Genomic DNA, 25185 nt, shown 5'->3' on the forward strand with positions numbered 1-25185 from the left:
GTACACAGGTGTAACATCAGAAGATACAGATCAAGTTCGATATTGGGGCTGGTGGGGTCAAGGTCACTGTTACTAAAAATAGAAAAATGGTTTCCGGACGATAACTCATGAAAGGCTTGACAGATTTGAACATTTTTTGGTACACAGGTGTAACATCAGAAGATACAGGTGAAGTTCGATATTGGGGCTGGTGGGGTCAAGGTCACTGTTACTAAAAATAGAAAAATGGTTTCTGTTTCATAACTTTAATTGGGCATGAGATATTGTGATGAAACTTGCTGTATAGGCAGCCTCTGTGAAGACAATGCTTGTGATTGAAAATGGGGCCAGTGGAGTAAAGGTTTTTGTGCACTGTTACGAAAATAGAAAAACGGTTTTGTCTTATTCCAGAAGAGATCAGCTAGAGCATCAGCTAGTTCTTCTTGTCAGCAGTGTAACTTCTAAATTACTCAACAGATTTAAATAAAACAATACATGCATGATAAAAGAAGATGCAGTGTGCAGTAACCTTGGAGTTATGGCCTCTTTTCAAAGGAATGGTTTGCCATTCCTGTGCCCAGGCGGCATTTGGGGGTATTCGTCACTCCTGTGACAGCTCTAGTTTTGCCTGAAGTGACGACATACACGTTTTACTTATGGCAGTAGCCACAGCAGCTGAACATGGTGCAAACGATAGTTATTACCCAATCATGAAACTTGATGACTTCAGACCTTGATGTCTCCGGATATATTGCGCAAGTAACACCAGAGTTATGCCCGATTACATTGAAATAAAGTTGATCTATTTCTTGTGCAGGAAATAAGAATTTATTACCTCATCATGATGAAACTTGGTGAGAGTGTTTGTGGTCACAATTTTCAGGTTGCTTGTCCGTATAAGTTTGCATAAGTTGTGAACTGGTTATATTTTGCACATTTAAATGATTTTCTTTGGTTAATAATCATGTTTGGATAAACATTAACTGATCAATTAACAGTTTGACTTACTTTGACCATATAAAACAGTTGCCAGCGGAAGAATCACTTACTACCACCAGGGTTATTCTATAAAAATCGTGGTTCATTTCTGGTACAACTTATCTGGGCACTTGACTCAATCATTATGTAACTTGGTAGCAATGTGTGTTGTCATAAGGCCAAAGTCATCTTTATATGTATCACCCTAGTAACACCAGTCTTGTCCCATTTACTTTGAAAAATAAGTTTATGCAGACAATCATAAACTTTGTGACAGTGTTTATGGTCATTATGTTCTAGCTAAGTTAGATCCTCATAAACTAGTAGCAGTAGTTCTGGCCCTATTACATTGAAATTTATTTCGTTTAATTCTTTTGTGGACAAGTAATTATCCAACCATGACGAAACTTGATGGTGGTCATGGTCACAATGTTCAGGTTGGTCATCAGAGAAATCATCCCAAAGACACCTGAGTTATACCCCTTTTACCTTGGTAAAATGTTTTGAAAGATACAATCAGCACTTGAACAGGTAACACATCAAATCTGCTGAATTCCAGTTAATGGATGCTATTCATTTAGGCCATTGCTCCAGGTTTACCACATAAACATATATTAACAAGATATGCAAAGTTTATCAAAGCAATCAATGATGATATAAGTTCAGAAGTGGAGCTTCTTTGTAAAACCTTGGAAATAGGGCTGTTGAAAGTTTGTGAAACTTCACGCATGGATACATGGCAGACAAAAGATTACTCAAACAATACTGAATTAGCGATTCCAGGAGAATGCACCTTGATGGAATTTGAAAAGGTTGTTTTTTTAAACACACACAAACATATAAAAAAAGATTGCTCACATACGATGACCCTGAATAAACTATTCCAGGAGTAAAGTTATAATTTATGTTGAAGTTAGACAAACACTTCCATCCAATCCTGCATTTTTGGTCATTGACCAACTTGCAGAAGGACTGTTGAAAGTTTATCAAACTTCACACACAGGCACATGCCAGTTTATTACTGAGTTTCAGTCATCCTACTTTGAATTACTTTTGGTGATGATATTGTAATAAAAAATCCCTCATTTAACTTCAATATTCGAAACAAAAAGAGAACAAGCCAAACAAAAGATTGCTCAGATGCTCTCACACTTCTAATAAAACATTTTTTACGAGTAATACCCTTTTGAAAATAGAACAAAACACACTACCAGTATATGATTGAAATGCATATTGTTGAACTTTAACCATTCCAATGTCCAGGCAGCATCTGGGTGTATTCATCACTTATGAGACGATTATGACTTGAGCTAGTGACCTAGTTTTTGTTCTGACATGGCCAGTATCTAGATTGGGCTAAGCTGGGCCATTCTGAGGAAGTTCATGACAGCTGATCCAATGGAAATTTGAGCTTCCATTGCATCAGCAAGATTTGTTGATGATCTGTCAAAGTGCTCCCAAATGTTCATCTTTCCATAGCCCTTATCAAAAATAAAATACTTTCATTAAGACAATCATTTTGAGCAAGGCAAATCATATCTGAATACAAAATAAATCTGTATAACCAATAACAAAAAAATCTATGATTTTACCTAGTGACCAAGTTGACACCTCATGGTCCATGTTGGAACCGGGCCTAGATTTTATTAAACAAGAGCTCTTTCACCAAGTTTGCCAATTGACACATTGACGAACAGACCTCTACTATTTGATCATTATGAAAAGGCCCTGGCAACAATAATATTCCCAATGATCACTTTACGATGTTCTGCTATGGCATAATGAAATAAAGCTTACATCACCATATCATTTCAATCAGATTATACCCAGGGGCTTTCTTCTCAGGTGAGCAATCAAGGACACTGGGCCCTCTGGTTACCACTTTGATATTCAAATTGTCTCTTAATTTGATTGAGTACTCTGTTTTCAGAGATAATGAGGTCAAGCACTATCTTAAATGATTTTATTAGAAGATGACAATATCACAATTTTTGAAATTCATTCAAAATGACAGATATGTAAACCATACTTATATAATACAATATATACCAGAAACACTTTCACAAATTATATAAATTTTATCGACAACATCAACAATTGTGAAAAATGATGGAAACAACACAAAAATGTGCATAAATGGAAACAATTGATAGAAGATATAAACAAACGCATACATCACATCATAACATAGATAATATAAGAATAACACAGTTATTGTGTTCCAAAACAACAACAATAAGAATTCAACAGTTACTAAGACTGACACTTATTCATTTCACAATCATTAAATGTATAAATGTATTATCAGAGAACAAACTTCAACATTCATATCAATTACACAGAAATGTCAACCAGTAACAAGGAACTACATGTACATGTATATTACTCTCAGTGTGTCAGTGAATGTTTGGGAGTTCATATTCCAGCAGCATTCAGTCTTCGTAGGCATACACAGCCAGTATATTAGGCTGAGCTCATCAGACCATGCCTGGCTTGGCATACATGGGCAGGTGGTAGTAGTTGTAGGAGAGGAAGTTGAGGAGTCTGGCCTCGACCGCCCGCTTGCCGCCTGTCTGGGCATACAGCCCCTCTAGCTCACCACGCTGCTTCTCCGACAGCTGGAAACACAAAGACACCTCATACTGTACATGTATTCATTTTCCTAGGTTTCCAGTATTTAAAGTTCAGAGAAATAAGCCTTCTGCTAATTGTTGCAAAATTTGTAGAACTGATTGAACTCAGAACAATATTTTAGGAACATATATATTTATATCAAGAATTGGGTTTTTCACAAACAGATCAACCAACAACAATAAAAACATTCCAAAACTTTACAAATGTTGTTTTCAAAGACCCAACATTGTATTATGTTCATCTAAGATGAATGTTACAAGCAATGGTATGGTATCTGAACAGTCCAGTCCTGGTTATATGAAACCTTTGAACATTATTCTAGTGAACCGTGATAGATATCTTTTAGGCTGACAACTTACAGGCATCTCTGGATCAACAAGGCTTCGTACTCTTTCCTCCAGGGACTCGGTACCATCACCCTGTAACACAAACAGCAATATCACCATCCTGGTATCAATTCATATATAAGTTCATATTTATTAACGTAGACGGTAAATTGAAAGTTTTTTCAAAGTTGCTATCTGATTGCCACTCATAATTCCCTGATCATTGACCATATCAAGTTAATTTTATCAAACATTGATCGGAGGTGATTGTAAGATCATATTTCTGATTAACTGCAATTTTCAAGTTTACAATGTTTCTGTAGTAAGTCTGATATGTTGACACTTATCTGATCCACACTTCCTTTTACATGTATTACTTATTTCACCTACAATGTTTAAATGACAGTGTTTATGCTCAAAGGTGTATTTGGATATATTGGCAACAGTGGTAAAAAAATAATCTTATTATTTTATTTCTGATTTCGCATACAAACTAAATAAATTTACATCATAAATGACTTTGCCATCATATAATAATGTTATACATGATATATTTTTGATATATAACTATTGTAATCACATCTGACATGACATCATAAATAAATACCATTGAAAATGTGTGTGCTATATAGTGATGTTTTAAGTACTTAGCCGTTTAAATCATCAAATTAGTATTCATGATAAAACAAGAATATCAACTTCATGGTGATTTAAAACAAAATGTATTGATAGAAACTTGCCAATGCTCGTTTTTATCAATTTCAGAAAACTTGTTTAATAAATTCTGTATTAAATGATCAATCATGTAATATACTCTTATTATTAATCAAATTGATAAAATTTGCTGTAGTGTACACAAATATTCAGATTAAAGAAAGTCATACAATTGAAAAACTAAATTTAAGGCACATGTTGAAAATTATTTAGTATTTTGTACACTTAATTTTATATCTAAGCCAGTCTCAATTTGAACGATTAACAACACAGAAGTGAAACTAGGCCGGGGTTAATGTAGTTAAGTGGTATAGATGTCCACCACTCGCAGAATAGCAAGTGAGTTAAAGTCGCAATCGGGGTAGTCTCTGGTGTTGACATTAAATGAACAACAGCACTTGCCTCTACATGAAACTGACTCAAATATGTTACATACCAGATTAAAATTAAGCTGTCTTTGAAATTTAGTTTTAAGTAATTGGCGACCCTTACCGGTCTGGTGATGAGCAGTTCCCGCAACTCCTCCCGGAAGTCAGAAAACCTGTCATGGTATATGGCCAGGGCCCACGTCTCACTGAAATACCTGCAAAACAGAGATATTGATCTCTCAGTCTCGGTTTAAGCATCTTAGATAGCAGTGTTAATTTCTTGAACTGATAAATTCAAATATATCTTAATTCAAGAATGTTCGAATTTGAATTGAATGCCCATATGACTAATAAACATCTTTTTAATTTAAAACACAGGCAATCTTCAAACTGAAGTTCACATCTGGCTGTAAGTGAAGTTAGTTCACCAATATAATTATTTTGTACTTTATCCATTTGTTCATTAGTGTGACTGGAATATATTATTTGATACTTTGAATCACTTTTTTCTACCTGATTAATTTCCATAATGGAACAAAATTGCAATTTATATCAGCTGATCTAAATGACTGACTGTGAACGTCCACTTTCATATTGAAACCTTGTAGAGCACATAGAGAGCTGAAGCCGCTAATGGTCTCATAAAAACACCCCACTAAGGGTTAGAGTATGGATCCCATACAATTTTCCTTTGATATTACACAATTCCAAGGCATTTTGACTCTAAGAAACACTCATCAAAACTTATTTATGTTAGCAATGCTTACTTAAGGCTTTAAATAAATGTTTACCATTTAGGGAATAATCATTTGGTGCAACTTCTTTACTAAAAAAAACCCACTTAAATTGCATTTACCAAGATATATGAAATTAAAGCATAAAATCGAGATATATGCAACATCTTAAAAAAGAAAATGTGTAGAAAACAGTGTGATAATGTCTGGAAGAGGCCACACAAGTATCTGTTATGGTGATGTAAGAATGCCTTACTTGTAGAAGTCCTTGATAAGGCCTTCATTAAACCTGGACACAAGGTTGTTCATGCAGCGCTCATGGAGACCAAACAAACAGATCAGGTTACTGCTCGGGAAACCCTGCATCATAGAAGAAACGCATAGGAAGTGATTACATTAAGCCCAAACTATGCTTTAGATTGTACTCAAGAATCACCTCAAGGGATTGATGATTTGCAGCTAGTATTTACTTCCTTCCTAATTAATCACTTAATGTATGATTAAACCTAGCAGCAAGAACAATTCATACTTATGTAACAATGTTTCATGACCATACCAGGAAATAATTGCTGTCGATGCGATATGGAAATAAGATAACTGAGCAATATCACAAATTAAAGCAAAGTAAACAACTTAGAGGAAAATGTGTACCAATTAATTTGTTTAATAGAATTACTAGGTAGAAAGTGGAGCGTAATGAGGAGGGATGCCAACATTGACAATACACCTGAATGGTATTAGATTAAAGATTTTTACTCATATCTTATAATATTTGATTAAAAGTAAACATCAGTTACTGTTCACATATAGAATGTACAATAATAGTTATTGTGTGGAAAAAATTGATTAACACTTCAGAAAATCTCAATAATTACTGTATATTGAATGAAAAATTTCATGAGCAAGTGATGTAGGAGTGGTAATCTCTATACCTGTTTTGAGAGGCAAGTGATGTAGGAGTGGTAATCTCTATACCTGTTTTAAGAGGGAAGTGATGTAGGAGTGGTAATCTCTATACCTGTTTTGAGAGGCAAGTGATGCTCTCTATGTTCTTGTACTGGTTCACATGCAGTCGGAAATACTCCATCTCCCCGCCTGGTGTCCCTGTCACCAGCTCACGACCCTGACAAAACATACAGGTCCATCTTACACAAATGATGTTGAAGGCTTCAACAGCAAGGACATTTTTCAAAATGTCAAAGTAATGGGAAACATACAAGTTCATGAACAGTTTATTGCATAATCAATAAATGTGGTCATACATCAACAGTGAGAAAGGATTTATAGCACATTTCTTTTCTTTTGAGCCAGAAATGAAGAAGTTAACATGAACTGAATATTGTTTCAAGCAATAAAAATTATTTCTAATTAAAGCCATCAGCAAGAACTTTAGCCAACACTTGTTTGAAAGATAGTTTTAGTATTGATAATGTAATCAAACATTTTTTTCTTGTTATTTCAAGTGATTATTTTCAACACTTTCAAAAAGAGACATAATTGCACATAAAGTTTAGCATCTTATGAGAGAATAGCAATAATTCAATGTTTAAGACAACATCTCAAAATATTCTTTGATGTAATCCCAGGATAGAAGTATCATATAGAATATCGAACATCCAGTTTTATTGCCTAAGAGCTTGCAATTTGTATGGCTTGGCAATATTTGTTTATTCAGGTTTTTATATTTCATTATTTTATGTCAAACAAAGGATGCATCTCATATATACTGCTTTAGTGCTATATTCCTAGAATGATACATTTTAATATTTAAGGCTTCAAAGAAAATCTACGGAAATGTAATATATTTCTATCAATTATGTCTCCTGGGAATTGACTGCAGCTTGAAAAAAAAATCTTTTGAAACAGAGCTTTTATAGAATTTTATAATTTATTATTGTGTCTGATATATGCGGTGATTATTACTATACCTCACGCAAGTTTGCCATAATTCATAGTATTCACAAATATTAACAAATACATATTGGAATTGTTTTCACAGTGAGTTAAGCAAGACCACTCTATACCCTATTTCTTGCCCTGGCCTGTATAATTCTGTAGACAATTGTTTGGCCAATATCATCCAATAATTAATATTAACATATGGAAAACAGTAAAATGTTCAAACTAGGCAGGAGATAACCTGCGAACCACTTATTTAATTTGTGCTTTCGAGAGACAGGGTCTTATAATCAGTCACTAGTATTTATCATAAAGATGTTGGAATATTCATATACTTTTATGACTGATCTAAGGCTTGCAATACTGTCCTACGGATCAACTACTTATCACAAGTTTTGAAACCACAATACTGGAACGTAAGCCAACTAGTCTCCTCAGTGGATTACTATGATAAATGAGAGCTGCACTCACAAAATCTGCTTGTCCCATCTTTTCCACGAGCGGCACATCCAGTCCTGGCTTCTTCACGTGCAGGTAGTGGTAACCACCTGAAACAAACACCAGTCATATCTGGTAACAACAAACCAACAAGGTTTCAAAATATATGATTGTTAAATTTAAATATAACACATTTTATAGGTTTGTTCATCAGCAAATGAATTCTTACGAACAATTTCACTCTTATGAATTTATTTTTCTTGGCATTAACTTTTCAATGTCAAACATCTATGATAGATCTACTGATTGGTAAAGATTAAGCAGTTGAAGATTAACTTTGCCCCAGTTCAATGACTGTCTATTAATGATTTGAATTTCAGGAACTTTAAAAGCCAGTAATGTAGTAAAAGAAACATGTAAATTTGAATTGGAGTCCGCACTAATTAAAATAAGTTATTTTTAGGGGTGCCACTAATATGGTTGATAGTCAATAGCAGGCACAACTGTGAATACAAATGCGAGACAGTGACTAAAAATACGACTTCAATCCCTTTTGAACTGCTGAGTCTGACAGTACGAGTTTGGTTTTGTACTAATTAGGGTGGAATAACATGACCTCGTCATTTGTGCTAATTTGCAATTTAAACATGCTTTGCCTGACTGAATGACAAGCATATTTAGCAAGTCTTTCCGAAAATCAAATATTTAATGTCAGGACTTTTCTAGGGTGCAAACAATTTCGATGCTTAACAACCTTCTTTTTATATAATTTATAACAATCCTACTTCAAGTTTACATGCTGGCAATATCATAACACTGAACATGCTTATTTTAAAGTAAATATTAATTGTCAACCTTTTCAAACTCATGATGTCCATGAGGTTGAGCTAAGGGCTAGAACCTGGGAAGAGAGCTTACTGTATTTTGGGGTTGCAGTAAATGGGTGTGATGATGAGCCAAGGGCTAGAACCTGGAAGAGAGCTTACTGTATTTTGGGGTTGCAGTAAATGGGTGTGATGATGAGCCAAGGGCTAGAACCTGGGAAGAGAGCTTACTGTATTTTGGGGTTGCAGTAAATGGGTGTGATGATAAGGCAAGGGCTAAAACCTGGGAGGAGAGCTTACTGTATTTTGGGGTTGTAGTAAATGGGTATGATAATGAGCCAAGGGCTAGTACCTGGGAGGAGAGCTTACTGTATTTTGGGGTTGCAGTAAATGGGTGTGATGATAAGGCAAGGGCTAGAACCTGGGAGGAGAGCTTACTGTATTTTGGGGTTGCAGTAAATGGGTGTGATGATAAGGCAAGGGCTAGAACCTGGGAGGAGAGCTTACTGTATTTTGGGGTTGCAGTAAATGGGTATGATAATGAGCCAAGGGCTAGAACCTGGGAGGAGAGCTCACTGTATTTTGGGGTTGCAGTAAATGGGTGTGATGATGAGCTAAGGGCTAGTACCTGGGAGGAGAGCTTACTGTATTTTGGGGTTGCAGTAAATGGGTATGATGATGAGCTTAGGGCTAGTACCTGGGAGGAGAGCTTACTGTATTTTGGGGTTGCAGTAAATGGGTATGATGATGAGCTTAGGGCTAGTACATGGAAGGAGAGCCCAACTGTATCTTTGGGTTGCAGTAAATGGGGAAGATGCTGAGCTTAGGGCTAGTACCCAGGAGGAGAGCCCTCTATATGTTGGGGTTGCTGTAGATGGGGATTATGTTAAGCTCAAGGCTTATACCTGGCAGGAAAGTACCCTGTTACATGGGGTTGCAGTAAATGGGGATGGTGAACTAAGGGCCAGTACCTGGGAGGAAAGTACCCTGTATCTTAGGGCAGGGGTACATGGAGCTGAAAAAGAGCTAAAAGTTTATACCTGGGAGGAGAGACCCCTGCATCTTGGGGTTTCATTTTTGGGGATGATGATGAGCTAAGGGCTAGAACCTTGGAAGAAAGTACCCTGTATCTTGAGGCAGGGGTAGGTGGGGATTAAGTTTAGCTAACAGTTTATACCTGGGAGAAGAGTTCCTGTATCTCGGGGTATCAGTAATGGGGATGAGCTAAGGGCTAGTACAGGAAAGTACCCTGTATCTTGGGGCAGGGGTACATGGGGATGAAGTTGAAGTAAAATTTTATACCTGGGAGGAGAGCCCCCTGTATCTTGGGGTTGCGGTAGACATACATGCCATATTTTCTGGAGACCATTCAGGGGGATTTGTTCAAAAGGCTGAAAATTCAGGGGGATTTGGGTTTTATTCAGGGGGATTTTTTTAGCCGGTTTAAGTTGGCGAAATTTTAAAGTATTTTTAGACGCAAGTATGAAAAAATGTATTCACATATAGTTTGCTTTGGAACCTCTTTCATTATACAGAATTATTTTATGTCATGATTTATCATATTTTTATGATACACATGTCATGGCATACTGTAATGCACTTGCAGAACAAAATATGTCATTGGAAAAATATGTTTTCAAGACAATTAAATTAAATTTACCTTCCTCCAAAGTCTTTTAAAGAATTGTGCTTAATTCTATCAGCTTTGATGACTTTCAGACAATAAGAGAATAGAATAAATATTATTAATTTCTTCCTTCCAAAAGAGTAATATTTCTTTGCCTTTAATAATTACTACAAATTAATTGATCACTTGTTGTAAAAGTTTCCTTTTGGAGAGTTTTACTCACATACTGTGGTTTCACTTTGTCATTACAGTATTGCCTGATGTAAAATTAAAAAAAAAAAAAAATAAATAAATAAATTCCGGGGGATTGATCGAAATTCCGGGGGATTTTTTCCCCCACTGGGGGATATGGCATGTATGGGTAGATGGGGATGAAATTAAGGACAAATTTTATACCTGGGAGAAGAGCCCCCTGTATCTTGGGGTTGCAGTAGATGGGGATGAAATTAAGGTAAAATTTTATACCTGGGAGAAGAGCCCCATGTATCTTGGGGTTGTGGTAGATGGGGATGAAGTTAAGGTAAAATTTTATACCTGGAAGGAGAGCCCCATGTATCTTTGGGTTGCGGTAGATAGGGATGAGGTTGAGCTGTTCCTCTGGAGGTGTGGCCTGCTGCTCTAAAGTTGGGTCAAACAGGCGCAACATCTCTGTAGCCAGCTAAAATATAACATACACTTATTCTAAAATCAAATACTTATATACAGAATCATGTCTATAAGTATATAGATAGTTCAAGTAATTTTCTATAGACTGAACCTTTGAACATACAGTTGCAATGTTGTTCTTTTTTCAAATGATCAACAGCCATTGAAAGAAATAACCATGGTATTGTTTTGATTACGCTGAACATCTAGCTGTTTTTGATATTTAGATGTTGTACGGATGCTATTTTAAATTGGATGCCAAGGATTTAAAGACATTTTTTTTCTAGAAATGAAACAAAAATATTGCAGCCTCAGAAAAAGAAAGAATTCTGAACATTGATTCACTCAATTCTTATATTTGTTTTCTGGATATCATTAGACAAAATATCAATTGTCAAATAGATTTAATTGATAACAGTTGTTAAATCAATCAAAATGAATTCTTCATTCTGTGATTATTGACTTAAAACATGTTCTATGTGGATTTGTGATGGTGATGATGACCACAATCCCTTATTGAACTTGATGATGATCGCTATTTAATTTTGATTATCAAACAGTGTTCTCTGGTGACAGAACATAACAAATTGTTTAAAAACCATTAGCAGAGAACGCTTTACAGGTATTAATTACTGGTACAGGTAAATTGTGCCTCATCTCGAGGGGTACCTCATATGAGCCCATCAGTTCCGGAACACATATTTTGATTGCAGTAAGAATATGTTTCAGATTACTACCTATTATGGAATTTGTTACGGCTGCTTTTAGGTAAATGACAATGTCTGCTGAGAGATTCTTCTAATACCATTTCTCTAAGACTTTTACATTTACTTTGTGCTTAAGTGTAAATGGACTGCAAAGAACAGTTTTTATGGTTTTCCTCTCATAACTGATGGCACAAAGAACAAGTTATTGTCATTTGTGATGCATGAGAACTAATTGTTGATCCAGGAAAATTTGACAAATATACTTGAAACTATTTCTGTACAATTATCAAATATATTTTTTTCACTCACACTTAAAAACATTATTCATAGTAAAAGCTCAAAACATAAATAAATATTTATTTATGATGGTTACCTGAGGTAACAAAATGCAATCGCCATCCTAAACTTGTAGTCAGACACATATAAGGTTAAAATTTGTTCCAAAAAATATACTGAAATAAGTTTACTGTAATTTGATTGATCTTTACTTGAAAAATACATTTATATGTTTGAACATTGGTAAGAATAACTTATTAGTTTTATCCGTGTATCAGCCAACAATTTAACTTTCAATTGGTAAGGAGCACATTGGTAAGAGACCAATGGCATAAGCGCAAGTTTCTCCTGGAAGTTCCATTACATGGCAGGAGAGTGGTGATCAGTCATAGAGGCGGCCCTGTGACATCCAACTGGATTCTGGACAACTTGAGAGGCTGTTACTGTGTGATGTTGCACATGTTTACAGTGAACATAGCGGCTCACATCTCACATTGACATAAAAGGATAAACTGAACCATATTTTTTAATATTTGAAAAGCAATTGATTTATTATAATCTTTAGACTGGGCATTCTAAATTGTGACATTTGATTTGTGAAAAGAGGACAATTTATTGTTTTGAATATTAAGGTATGTTTTCTTTTATTTCTTTGATAAGAATAAACATGCTACAATATTGGTTGAATTATGGATGGTAAATTGTATGTCTGTTTTTTTTTGATAATTTCATTTTGTGTACTTTTAGAAAGGAAAACAAAGTACCGGTAGTAATTTATGTTAAAGCTGTCATTATTCTTAAAATTGTAAATTGATACAAAATGTATTTGAGCATAATTTGTGTGGTTACAGCCAGAAGGTTCCAAGCGATAGTACAATCTAGAAGGTTTTGGTACCTGCTGGCATTAACCCCCCTTTTTTTATTGGGGGGTGGGTGGGTCATGGGGGGGGGGTGAAAAATGGACAAGGGTTGCAATTTTAAATATGGTAAAAAATAATACTAGAAAACATTTCAAATTTCTAAAGAAAGTATTGTCATCCTATTTCAATGCATTTCAGTTTTAAACATTTCTGTAATGGCATTGGTTTGATATTATAACTTTTAAAATATCATTCTACATGTCGATGGCAAATGGATGTGAAGTATCACAAAGTCTTCACGGTTGTTGTTTTTTTCGTTTTTTTTCATTTTTCATTCTTATTCAAAATGGCAATGAGTAAAATTTTAAAGACAAAATGCTTCATTTGATAATGGAATTCAAGTACACTTTTGTTTTGTCCATGAAATGATTATTGGCAATTTTGCTTTCACAATTAACATGGTAATAAAGGAGGCTGCATCAGTATCTTATGGGTCATCTTTATTCTTGTATGCAAATCTGTCCCCAATCCAACCCCCAGCTGTAATGAAGCCACAATTATACATTCATAGATAAAATAGTTTATACAGAACACAGAATATTCATATATAATATTTTTTGCATGATGTCAATTTTTCTAGACTAACAATCACCTATTTCAGAACCAATCCTCAGAGTAAAATGTCACATAATCTTCAATTTTTACCTAAATTTCAATTCTACAACACTTAGTAAAAGTTAGTGTTTATATTTGGTTGTCTAAACAATCAAGTTCATGGCCAGGCGCTGAATTTATTGTTTAGAAGACCAAAAATGAAGGCTTAGACTTGCTTAGTGTTCAAAGGGAAATGCCGCTATGCCACCCAGGGAGCATTCATTGAGCTTCTTAAAAACCCGTTTCATAAAACAAATTCAAGACCAAATGAAACTATTTGGTCAGTTGTAATCTGCCTAATGGATTTATGGCTGTCAGATCTTCACTAGATGATTAAATGTGAATGTGTCCAGCGATTCCCTGGGCGGGGACATGAGCCTTAACACTAAACATGAGCCAGGTCATCTAAATATATCAATCTGTATCAAATAACGTGTTTTATTCCTCATTTCTCAGAATAATGTTTTCAAAAGCAATTCATGTCTTGAGTAAGATTAGAAAAGAACATAAATTTAATTTTACAGATGACATTTAAAAGAATCAAATTTCACACCACATGGTGCATGGTACTTGTGTTCTGTATAAGATGGGAACAGTGGAACTATTGCGCTCAGTCAATGACCATCAGTATTTGTGTGGGTTCATTTGATTGCAAATGTGAATCACTGAAAACCAACAGGGACTTGGCTGTCATGTTCCAACGACAACAATAACAACATCTCTCGTCATCGTCATATAATAAGTGATTGGCAAGAAATTGTGGACAATCATCACAGACTTCAGATACAAAGTTTAACTCTTTAAATAAACACATAGCTAAGGGCAGCACATGAAGCTGGTAAGATTCCAACTTAGAAATAATAATGGGGTGAAAAAAATACAAACAGGTACTGTCACAGTTAACAAGCACATTGGTGAACTTTCATTAAAGTATGTTATTTAAATGGAAACTGACAGTGGTGATGAAGTGACTGTTTACATAACATTGGTGACAGCACTGTTGTCTGTTCTCTCCTCTGCTGTTTATTTAATAGATGGGGCAAAATAACAGAGAAAACATGGTTGTCATTAGCAAAACAGCATTTTTAGAAGATTGGCTAATATGGAAACAGTTACCCTTCTTGAATGTACAGATTAAAATCATATGGCATATTTTAAAGCAACTGTGCACCAGATGATCAATTTGCAAGAAAAAAAGAAAATTGTTGAAAACTGTCATAAACTTGGTATTAATGCGTACAATGCATTGAAACTTACAAACTGAAGTACCACATAGTTTACAATTTATTTAAGTTTAGCAGTTATTTCGTATTTTTCGATTAAAAAAGATTACTGGGTATGTCTACCTAGTAGAATTAATTCCTTATGCGTGATTGGCTAGTCGGTGTTATCACGTGATATTACCGAGTTAGGTGTATAGCTTAATTATGTCACCCGATTAGAGTAAGCCGTAGTAGCTCAGTGGATACGACGCTGGACTGCAATTTTGGTGACACGGGTTCGAACCCGGTTTCCTACACAATTTTTTTTTACATTTTGGTACTTTTTTTTTTCAATTATGATATCAAAGCGTAATACATTCTATTAAATAATTGTCCTGAGATTCGTTACAGAAAAAACTTTATTTGGTGCCAATCTGGTGTACACTCCTTTTAAGACCAATGGATTTTAATTGGTTGAACTAGAACATCCAGTTATTGACACTATTCTACGGAGAGTTTTTGTATTAACCATACATCCATGTAATAATTATTATTTATACTTGTTAACTATTGTTAATGCATAGAGACAAGAGAATTATTTGTTTTTCAGAATGTCAAATTACATGAAGGGTTTCACATCTTGCTTTTTGCAAAAGCTGGACAAGTAATTGACATTATTCTTGTCTATGTATCATCCAATTAGCCTTATACATGGAGGGCAATAATTAGAGCCATAACATTTTGTTATGCATTTAAAAAGCTCCAACGCATATTTTGTTGTAGTACCAATGAGTGGAAAATGAACGTAAAGATTAAGGTTGGTTTCTTAATTTTCATTTTTAGAGTTTAATAATTATGAATAAAATTAAAAAATCTAGGAACATAGTGACACATAGGATTGACTATGACATGTGTTAAATGTAAAAGTTCCAAACAAAAATCTAAATCTGATTGTCTAGAACATGCATAACTTATTTTATGTTGACAACATAAAAATCTTGATATTCATGATTTTTTTTATCAAACCTTTGATTTGATATAAATACCATCGTCAATCTTTTCAAAATATAGCACTTTTTGGTGAACTTTTATGCTCACTTTGTGCATAGTAAATCAATTATGTACTGTTCAAGATCACTGTTATTCAAATTCTGTATTTTGAGGTACTTTAAGGCACAAATTTCAGGTTTGATTTATCATGGCGTTCTTAGATATGCCTTTATTTTTTAATTATTTACATATTGTTGACCTTTGTACAAAATGTAAGATTTTTTTTAATACAAGTCTTGGACATCATAATTTTAACCTAAATACACTCACAATCGTGTTCATGTTGTATCAGATTGATGTCTTTAAAGAAAAAAGGAGGCGGTATATTACTGTAAAAATAAACAACTCTGCAGCACAAACTTTGTAAGGAAAAATATACTACAAAGGCAACCACCTCAATTAACAAGCACTCCATTGAAACCTCTGGAAAAAATATTCATCCCTTGCAGTAGTTGAAAAAGTAAAACTAAAATGGGCAGTCAGACACTATATGACAATAGTTTTTTAAGTGTTAGGAAAGTGTTTATTTAGTGGAAAATTTTAAAGGCTGATGAGTGGCCCCAAAAATATGCTGCTGGGATGTAGGGAATTGACACAAGCATACTCTTAAATTAATTTGCATGCCTCTAATAATTTACTTGGAGTTTGCCCTAAATTTTCAGCCAATCAGGGGCGGTAGATATTAAAAATGTTTAGATTTTTTATTTGTGAAGTATCTTAACTTATTGCTGACGACGACTCTTCATGATTAAGTAAATTGCTATAACTGTGCATGCCCATATAGCAACGCCTACTGTTTTCATATGCAAAGGCGCTATTTCAGTGAAACTGCTGATGTCACAATATCTTACAGTGATTGACAGGTGCATGGCTTAATTATAAAGCTGATGCAAATTGGGAGGGGATAACACTAAGTCTGTTAGAATTCACTGCGCTCCGCTCCTTTAGGTTACTTATTCAAGAAGAAATAACTTAATAAACTCTAACCGATATTTAATTCTTCCTTTGCTTTGCAGGTAATTGACACACCGTCATCAAACAGCATTTATGTTGACGTCACTCCCTTTTTACGATTTTTTTTTACTACTGATGAAGGCATAACAGACATAAAAGTTACTTGTTTTATATGTTCGTGTGATTCTTTATTTATTAAATAAAATAATGGCATAATGTAAAGGGGTTCACCTCTTGCCAGTAGGCACAATTTCTAGAAGCTTGTAGGTTAGGCTAAGATGGTGCTAAGATGGTTTACAAAGATCAGAGATATAAAATATCATGCTTGATCATGCCTTCAAGCTGATATATTATAGGCTTGAAACGAAATACATCAGCTCTTGACATCACCTTTGTATGCTCAATACATTTCCATCCTTTGTTACAAACAGATTGCTGAAAATATATCTTCATAATTTGTTTAACAGATCTATAAATGTTGTTTACAAATAGACCATTCCTGTCAAAGTGTGTTTAATTATAATGAATGGCAGTGCACAGCTTGCCCAAGCCTTCTGCATCAGACATTGATCTAGTATTGAAACTGGAAATAAACCTCAACAACCACTTGTTTCATTGATGACTCTGTCAATGAATGATATGGTCAAAGACCTGAACTTCATTTCAATCAAAGCCAAAAAAAATACATAAAACTATTTGAGCAGCACATAACCACAAAACTATTCTGATTTGTAAGGGAATAAAACTTAAACTACAATAACATCTTAACATTTCAGTTACTTGGACAACAACTGGTGGAAAGAAGGATGTGAAAAATTATAGACAGGATGGACAGAACAAGTCAACTGTACATATCAGCAGAGGCAATTATCGGGGCCATAACAATAGTCGGCAATGCTCTTGTTCTGGTCGCCATTTTGAAGAACCGGCAGCTACAGACAATCACAAATTGCTTTATTGCCAGCCTGGCAGTGGCTGACCTGCTGGTTGGTATCGTGGTTGCCCCACTTGCAGCGCTCAGCCACCTGGGGCTGCCCAAAAACTTTATGGGCTGTGTGTTCACCAACTCCATAGTTGTTGCCTTCACCCAGGTCTCCATCTTCAACCTCCTTGCTGTAGCCTTTGAGAGATTCTTTGCCATTAAACACCCATTTGCCTACCAGAAACACATGACAATCAAGTATTCAATGCTCATAAATGCTGGGGTCTGGACTCTTGGACTTCTCTTTGGACTCATTCCGATGTTTGGATGGAACTTAAAGAAACTAGTAACTGATGATTGGATGTGCAACTTTGTAACAGTAATTGACATGGAATATGTTGTGTATTTTCATTTCTTTGGATGTATCATCATTCCTTTACTTATTATTGTTGCCATTTATGTGTACATATATCTAATAGTCCGCAAACAGATGTCTCAGATAGCAGCTCTAGAAATACCAGGACCAAACCAGGGAAGATCAAAATCAAAATTTAAGCGTGAAATAAAAGCAGCAAAGTCTCTTGCAATCGTAATACTATTGTTCGGCCTATGTTGGATACCTATACATGTTTTGAACTCACTGACACTTTTGTGTAGGCCGGGTTCATGTGCATACCCTCAGGAATTGCTGTTAACAACTATTGTGCTCAGCCATGCTAACTCAGCTGTGAATCCATTTCTGTATGCCTATGGAAACAGCAACTTCAAGCATGCTTTCGAAAGAATGTTCTGTAAGAAGGAATACTGGTCAGAAAATGCATCAACTTTACCTAGTTCAAGGCCATTGCCTCAAAATGTGAGCAGTGATGACTGCCGGAATGACCAAGTACCAGAAGACAGGAACAAAGTGCAAGATTTTAAGACAAATGGCACACTACATGATGACAATAATCATAGACAAAGTGTTAACAATGGAGAAAATGATGCCTTAAACAGTTCAAGAAGCAGCTCTGAGTGTCTTTCTCCTCAGAACAAAAAAACAAACAGGCATTCAGGGGAGGTTTCATCTAGTGACATGAGGAATACCAAGCTAGAGCTGTTTGTTGTTGATCAACATAATGATAACCTAAACAACATATCATAACACTATTTGTTCATATTTGTCAGGGTAAATTTTGTCAGGGTCAGGGGCGCTATGAAAGTGTTTGGGTGACAAATATAATTTATAAAAACTGTTCACTTGTATAGTAGACTCGATTTTATAGAAAAAGGATCATAAGAATATGAAACGATATGCTTTTGACAATACCATGGCTGAAATGTTCTATTTATTTCTTAAATTGTAGAAGATGAAAAGAACAGAAAACTCCTCATTTCCTTTGATCATTTATAAAGACCATCAAAATGTTACTCCAACCCACAGCTTGACTCAACTTATTGTATGATATTATTTCAGTAAAAAACTACTGGTACATCAAATATTACCAGCCTTTTGGGTCTTACGTCTCTGGTAGATGGTAAAATGTCAGGAATTAATTAAAGGCCATATGATTTTTTTTTAAATTTTGGCCTTACATCCACTAAGGCTGTAAGTTCAGCAAGCATAATTATGATATTCTTTGTAAAAAAAGAAATCATGACCCTCAAGAACAAGAAACATATCATATATCTATGTTGTATTTTTATAACATTTCTTTATACAATTATTGAATGTAAATATTTTTCATAATGTTGTCTGTATCGAGTTCTGATATATGACCACGGACATATAAACCATTTATAGGTCTGTCATATGGCTTAACATCAGTTTTTGTTATTAAAAAATAGCAACATATGTCATCTTTTAAACCAGTTTACATAATATTGAATTTAATGTCACATAAAAGTGCAGTTGATATTTTCTGACTACCCGCCATAGTTCTTTCTAATGCGTTACTTTAAACTTACTATTGTAAGACTTTGAGACATTGTGTACAGTCATTATTCCATGATAAAATAAACACATAAAATCTGACAATTTATTGTTTCCGAGTACTGTCTGTTTTTGGCCTCAGAAGAGGCAGTCGCAGTTAGAATGCTTTTAGACAAGAGCGCCATGAAGGAAAAGCCAACACTCATCTCCAAAAAAGGGGCATGACTAAAAAATTATTAAAGAGTTATGGGCCTAATGTGTTTCTGGCAACACGTGTTCCAACTTCACATTTTTTATTTGTACATTTCTTTAAGAAAGCGTGAAGGTTAAGATTTTTGCATGCCAACAACGCCAATACTATGACAATACCTCCAATCTCTTTTCTTCTAAAAACAAATCAGCTGAAAATGATTGTTGATTATTTTTTTCCTTTAACTTGAAAAGTTACATTGTATATAAGGAAAACTAGAAATGAGTCCATGGGATTCCCCACATTTGTCACAAAAGCAAGGGCCATTATTTAGTCCATTCATCATAAATATGCATTAAAATAAAATACAAGTTCTACAACTTAACAACATCAAATACCTTCCTGAAAGATCTCATGAGTTTATGACTTATAATTTGAAGTTATGAGTGACACAAGTTCAACAAGTCCAAAAATGCTATTTTTTGCTTATTCAAGGGCCAACACTCTGGTTGTACTATGTGCAGCAGGAAACAAAACGTCAGGTACACAACTTTATCACCTGAAAAAAATTCCCCCAAGGTAATATGACTCTAGGTGTAATACCGTAATATGAAGTTTTGACCGACACAAGTCCAGAATTGAAAAAGAATTTTTGCTAATTCAAGGGCCATAACTCTAGTTCTACTAGTGCAGTGAAAAAAAACTCAGTTGCACAACTTCATCATCTAAACAACATTCCCCTAAGGTTTCAAGACTCTAGGTCAAATAGTTTTGGATCTTTGAATGACATAAGTTGAAAATGCCTTTTGTTAGTTGAAAGGCCATAACTCTCCCCTTACTATGAGCAGCTACAAACAAAACCAACAGTGTACAACTTCATCATCTAAACAACATTCCCCTAAGGTTTTAAGACTCTAGTTCAAAGAGTTTTTGAGTTTTGAATGAGATGAGTTCGCATACCACTTATAATCATTGATGGATGCACTGACGGACGCACACACAGACAAGGTGTATTCTTGTAAAAAGGTATCTTTTCAAGCACAAACTACTCAATTAACTATACTTTATCAGCAGGTTCTCCCTGAACAAATCTGGGAAAGGTAGATGATATAACTGACTGGAAAGTTAAAACACTGTTCCCACTAGATGTCCACAATAATTCATTTTGATGCAAAATCATCATTTGTTTATAAAAAAAAAATATTTTGATTTTCTTTAATATCTTCATTAAAATGATAGAATGTTATGGGTATAATGTTGCAATAGTTGAATTGAAATGAAGCATATTTGATGACTGAAACCAGTCCATGAAAAAGAAAAAAACTTGAACACATATTAAAATGTGATTCATTAAGGCTTTGCTGCATTTAACAGGAAATTAACTAAAAGGTAGAATAAATGAAATTAAATATTAACGCATATGAAATCAGATCGCCAGTTTTAATTGCATGTGTTTTGCCTGAATCATGTAACAATGTGGCAGGAAATTGAGGAAATGAAAACATATCATGAGAGTTCCACGATATGTAAAACATATTATTAGGAAAACTGACTAGTAAGCACTATATAGAATATCCTGAATGAAACTGTACAGTTAGCAAAATAACACACTGATGCTGCATCAATTATTCCATTGGGTTGTCCTGTTAGAACAGTGGTTAGCGCACTCGCTTCTCACATAGGCGACCTGGGTTTGATTCCTGGCCTGGGCACATGTGAGTTTGGTTTGTGGTCACTAAGCTGGACAAGTGGGTTTCCTCCGGGTACTTTTCATAAATTCGCAAAAATGATTAATATAATGTTGTAAATAACTTGTTTCTCAATTGTTGTAAAATACATAAGTTTAAAGTAAACTAATTATGTCATGCATCAATATAAGTATTTATTTTTGCATAAAGATAATTCAATTTATTTTCTAAACAATAGTTCTTATCTACAAGACGCTGTTTCAAGGGCATTCGGATACACTTGCTTGTCATTGTTATCCACAAGATTTATTCTGCCAGCAACAAGATAAATTTAGCTAACTTGACGAGTCTCCCAAAAATTATTTCTCTGTGGGAAACTGTAGCGGCCACCAGAATTAAAAACACTCCCATCCACCACACCCCCATCAAACATTATTATATATATTCCATGTTATACTAGAATGCTACCGATCTGTAGCAGGGACAGGGTGTGCTATGACAGAGTGTGTGTGAATCGCTAAAGATTTGATCATCTTACATGTTTTTCAAGTGTGTGACTATTAAACTGATTATATACTGCATTTTAACTCTAAATAAGCTGTTGCAAGTGGCATTAAATTCTATCGGTTCGTTGACTGTCATCGCATAATTAATCAATAATTCCAATAAACTAGAGCATTTATTATTTATAAAATAATGGCTAAACTTGCCACTTATTAGGTTTTAACATATATAGACCATACATTTATGTTTAAGGATTTTCAATAAATAAAAGTAAACTTGTATACTGTTCATTCATCTTATCGAAAACAGAAGGTGTTACAAGAGGCTTGTACTATACCCTGGAATTATTAAGTGTTTCTTCCCTTATTACAGACACTTTAAACTTACATGGATTCCTACTTCCTTTGAGTTAAAGTTGGCATGTGACCACTTCTCGGCATGGTATTTTCTCTGGAATTTTGTGAGAGAGCCGGCCCCACGGATGCACACGTCATTTGTGTGGAAATACGCGTCAATCACCAGCTTCCCATCATACACCAGACATGCATCATTGATGGCTGCAAAAAATGATTCTTTAGTACAAACTGTTTCACTATCAAATACAACTCATCATTAGTTTTTTTGCACTGTATTACATCAAAAGAATTGATGATACTGAAAATTGTTAAATGAATTTTCATCTGTAAACCTTTTATTCCCTATTCAATATTGTTCATGTAGATAATATTTAATTATGTTCAAAAACATTAATCTTTTCATGATTTTAAACTTCAAATAATCAAATATCCTGCTATTTTTTAATCTTGTTTTTATTATCGCAGCATCTTACTATAAGACATGCATTACATATTATAAAGAGTTCATCTTTTGCTGAGGTGACTTAGTGACAATAAATTCATTTATGTCATACCATGCTTTTTTCAGGTTTACTATAACCATTATATATGAAATACAACAATTTTACTCCGCATGTTCTTAACAATTTAATTGGTTACAATAATTGCTTAATCTGTTATGTTCCAGCAAGTCATATGTTCATTTCTTATTTTGTTTTTGATAAAGATTTATTTGAATAAAGTATTTTAATTTTTCTTAAAGAAATCATAAGAGGAAAATGTGACCTTTTCTCTCGATTTTATGTATCGGTAAAACATTTTTAAAAATCTTCATCATTTTTTGTATTTCAAACAGGTAGTGATGTCATGAACATATTACAAAATGACAACATCTTCTAAGCCCGTGTGACATCAACATGAAGAAAAAAGACAATTTTGTTAAAAGCTAGTGTTTATGTTGCAATTTTTCCTGGATATCATCAAATAATTCAATCTACTTATAAAGGGAATTAAAATGTTCACATGTACTTGTTTTGTTTTAAATTCTTCCGGGTAATACATTTCTGCGATGCATGATGTGCGGGAAATAGCATTGCTTTGTTAGTTTGTAGTATAAGGTTAATTATCAGCACATGTGAAGCACATAGGTCTGTTTTGCTTTTTATTACTGGAAAAAAGCATATTCAACCAGATCGGTAAATATGTTTGTAAAATGTCTGACTGGGTTTTAATGAAACATCTATTTCTATTTAAATCTAAAATGGAAAGGTTTATACCTGTGAAAGCATTTATATCAACTCCTTTTCTGCAGTAGGCGAAGAATGCCTGAAAAGAAAGAGTAGAGTATGTATAATACATCTCAAATGTCCCAATACAGCACAGCCAATCATGAGCTGATATTAGTATAACAAGAGGGACAAGATGGCCCTATATCGCTCACCTGATTGGACAAAGGGTTCTAAAGTTATTGATCAAACAACATACTGGATGACACTGTTTTTTAAATGGGCAAATAAAAACATGAAAATATGTAATTGTTTTAAAGGTTGTGAAGGGCCATAACTCATCATGTAGTTTGGATTTTAAATTTTCAATGATTGTAAAACAATAAAATAATACCAAAAAACACACACAAAAAACTTTGGGTTCAGGTGAGCTTAAAACAGACAAAACAAACAAAACATAACAGTGATAATGCACATGTTTGTTCCTATCCGGTTGTTGGTTATTGTTAGCATGCATGAGTTCCTGATGCTCTCATTTTTATATTTAAACTTTATAACCTTAAGCTAAAAAGGACATGTTAATACTTCTTTTTTTTACAGCAGTCAAAAATATTTCTCAGCTATATTATATAAGCACAATGTATAACTTACACAACAGTCTACTTTGAGAGGGCTGTCTGCGGAAGTGAAGGTAGCCCCACGAATCTCACCAGCATCACCTGTCACATACTTGGCGAGGATGTAGCCGCTGTGCAGCTGTACACCACTTTCCTGCAGGGTCTTTAACATGGTCTCCTCAATGGTCGGGTTGTTGAAACATGTGACCTGTATATGAAGATGCAACAGTCAAAGTCATAGTGTGAATTATAGCATAACATGACAAAAAAACATTAAAAAGCACACTCTGTGGCAAATTAAAAATCTTTATGCATCAAGGACTTGTGTACAGTTGCTAAAAGAGCCTTTTTTATTAAGAAATGTTATCCAGTCGCCTATAATGAAAACATTACAAACAGTACAAACTTATTCACTGCCTTTTCTTTAGACCAGTCAGTGGTCAGCACAGTGGTTATTTCCCTTGTCAAGTGAAAGTAGTGCACTTCAAACACGCTACATATTCCCAATCATACCTGTCTAAAATATTAATGATAAAAAATACAGAGTATCAGTCATTAAGTCATAATGCAGCCATTAAAGGACCTGGAAAGACCTTTATAAACTCTAAGAAGGCAATTATGTACCTATATGTCAACTTTATGTGTATGGAATATTTTCCACATATCTTCTGAAATTACGCAATTTACTGCAAAATTACTGGCTGCCATTTGGGTGGTGAGGGGATACATTTTTGCTAACTCTTTAAAATGATTGTGACAACATGGCGCTCTCTTGGTTTAATTAATTATATATCAATTCATGTAATCCCTGCTTATTTCCATCTCTGATTAGAACATTTGAACTTATATTTACCCTCAATCAATTCATGACGAAAAATAAATTTTCACACTTAAACCTATTCATCTGTGTCTTTGTTGTCTT

The 25185-nt window shown here is 34.4% G+C and overlaps 2 protein-coding genes across 4 annotated transcripts in view; one reads left to right on the forward strand and one right to left on the reverse strand.

Annotated features, from left to right (window-relative positions):
• Window positions 1–2905: 2905 nt before the first annotated feature.
• LOC128208283 (cilia- and flagella-associated protein 61-like) overlaps window positions 2906–25185 on the reverse strand; it is a 36145-nt gene continuing 13865 nt past the window's right edge. Inside the window, exons 20-29 of the mRNA XM_052911805.1 lie at window positions 24298–24471; window positions 23698–23746; window positions 22473–22642; window positions 11056–11179; window positions 8104–8180; window positions 6752–6856; window positions 5990–6093; window positions 5124–5214; window positions 3951–4010; window positions 2906–3575 (exon numbers count right to left, since the gene is read on the reverse strand). Coding sequence (XP_052767765.1) covers window positions 3435–3575; window positions 3951–4010; window positions 5124–5214; window positions 5990–6093; window positions 6752–6856; window positions 8104–8180; window positions 11056–11179; window positions 22473–22642; window positions 23698–23746; window positions 24298–24471 — 1095 coding nt within the window. The 3' untranslated portion in view covers window positions 2906–3434. The remainder of the gene's footprint in view (window positions 3576–3950; window positions 4011–5123; window positions 5215–5989; window positions 6094–6751; window positions 6857–8103; window positions 8181–11055; window positions 11180–22472; window positions 22643–23697; window positions 23747–24297; window positions 24472–25185) is intronic.
• On the forward strand, window positions 4029–19731 carry LOC128208285 (adenosine receptor A1-like). Of its 3 annotated transcripts, none has more exons than XM_052911807.1 (2): window positions 4029–4365; window positions 17646–19731. In XM_052911807.1, the coding sequence occupies exon 2, from the start codon at window positions 17697–17699 to the stop codon at window positions 18933–18935; it is 1239 nt and encodes a 412-aa protein (XP_052767767.1). In that variant the 5' UTR covers window positions 4029–4365; window positions 17646–17696; the 3' UTR covers window positions 18936–19731. The 3 variants fall into 3 exon arrangements, with proteins under 3 accessions (XP_052767767.1, XP_052767768.1, XP_052767766.1); XM_052911808.1 differs by lacking the exon at window positions 4029–4365 and adding an exon at window positions 6300–6467; XM_052911806.1 differs by lacking the exon at window positions 4029–4365 and adding an exon at window positions 12571–12781.

The sequence above is a fragment of the Mya arenaria genome, chromosome 11, assembly GCF_026914265.1.
Source record: "Mya arenaria isolate MELC-2E11 chromosome 11, ASM2691426v1".
NCBI classification, from domain to species: domain Eukaryota; kingdom Metazoa; phylum Mollusca; class Bivalvia; order Myida; family Myidae; genus Mya; species Mya arenaria.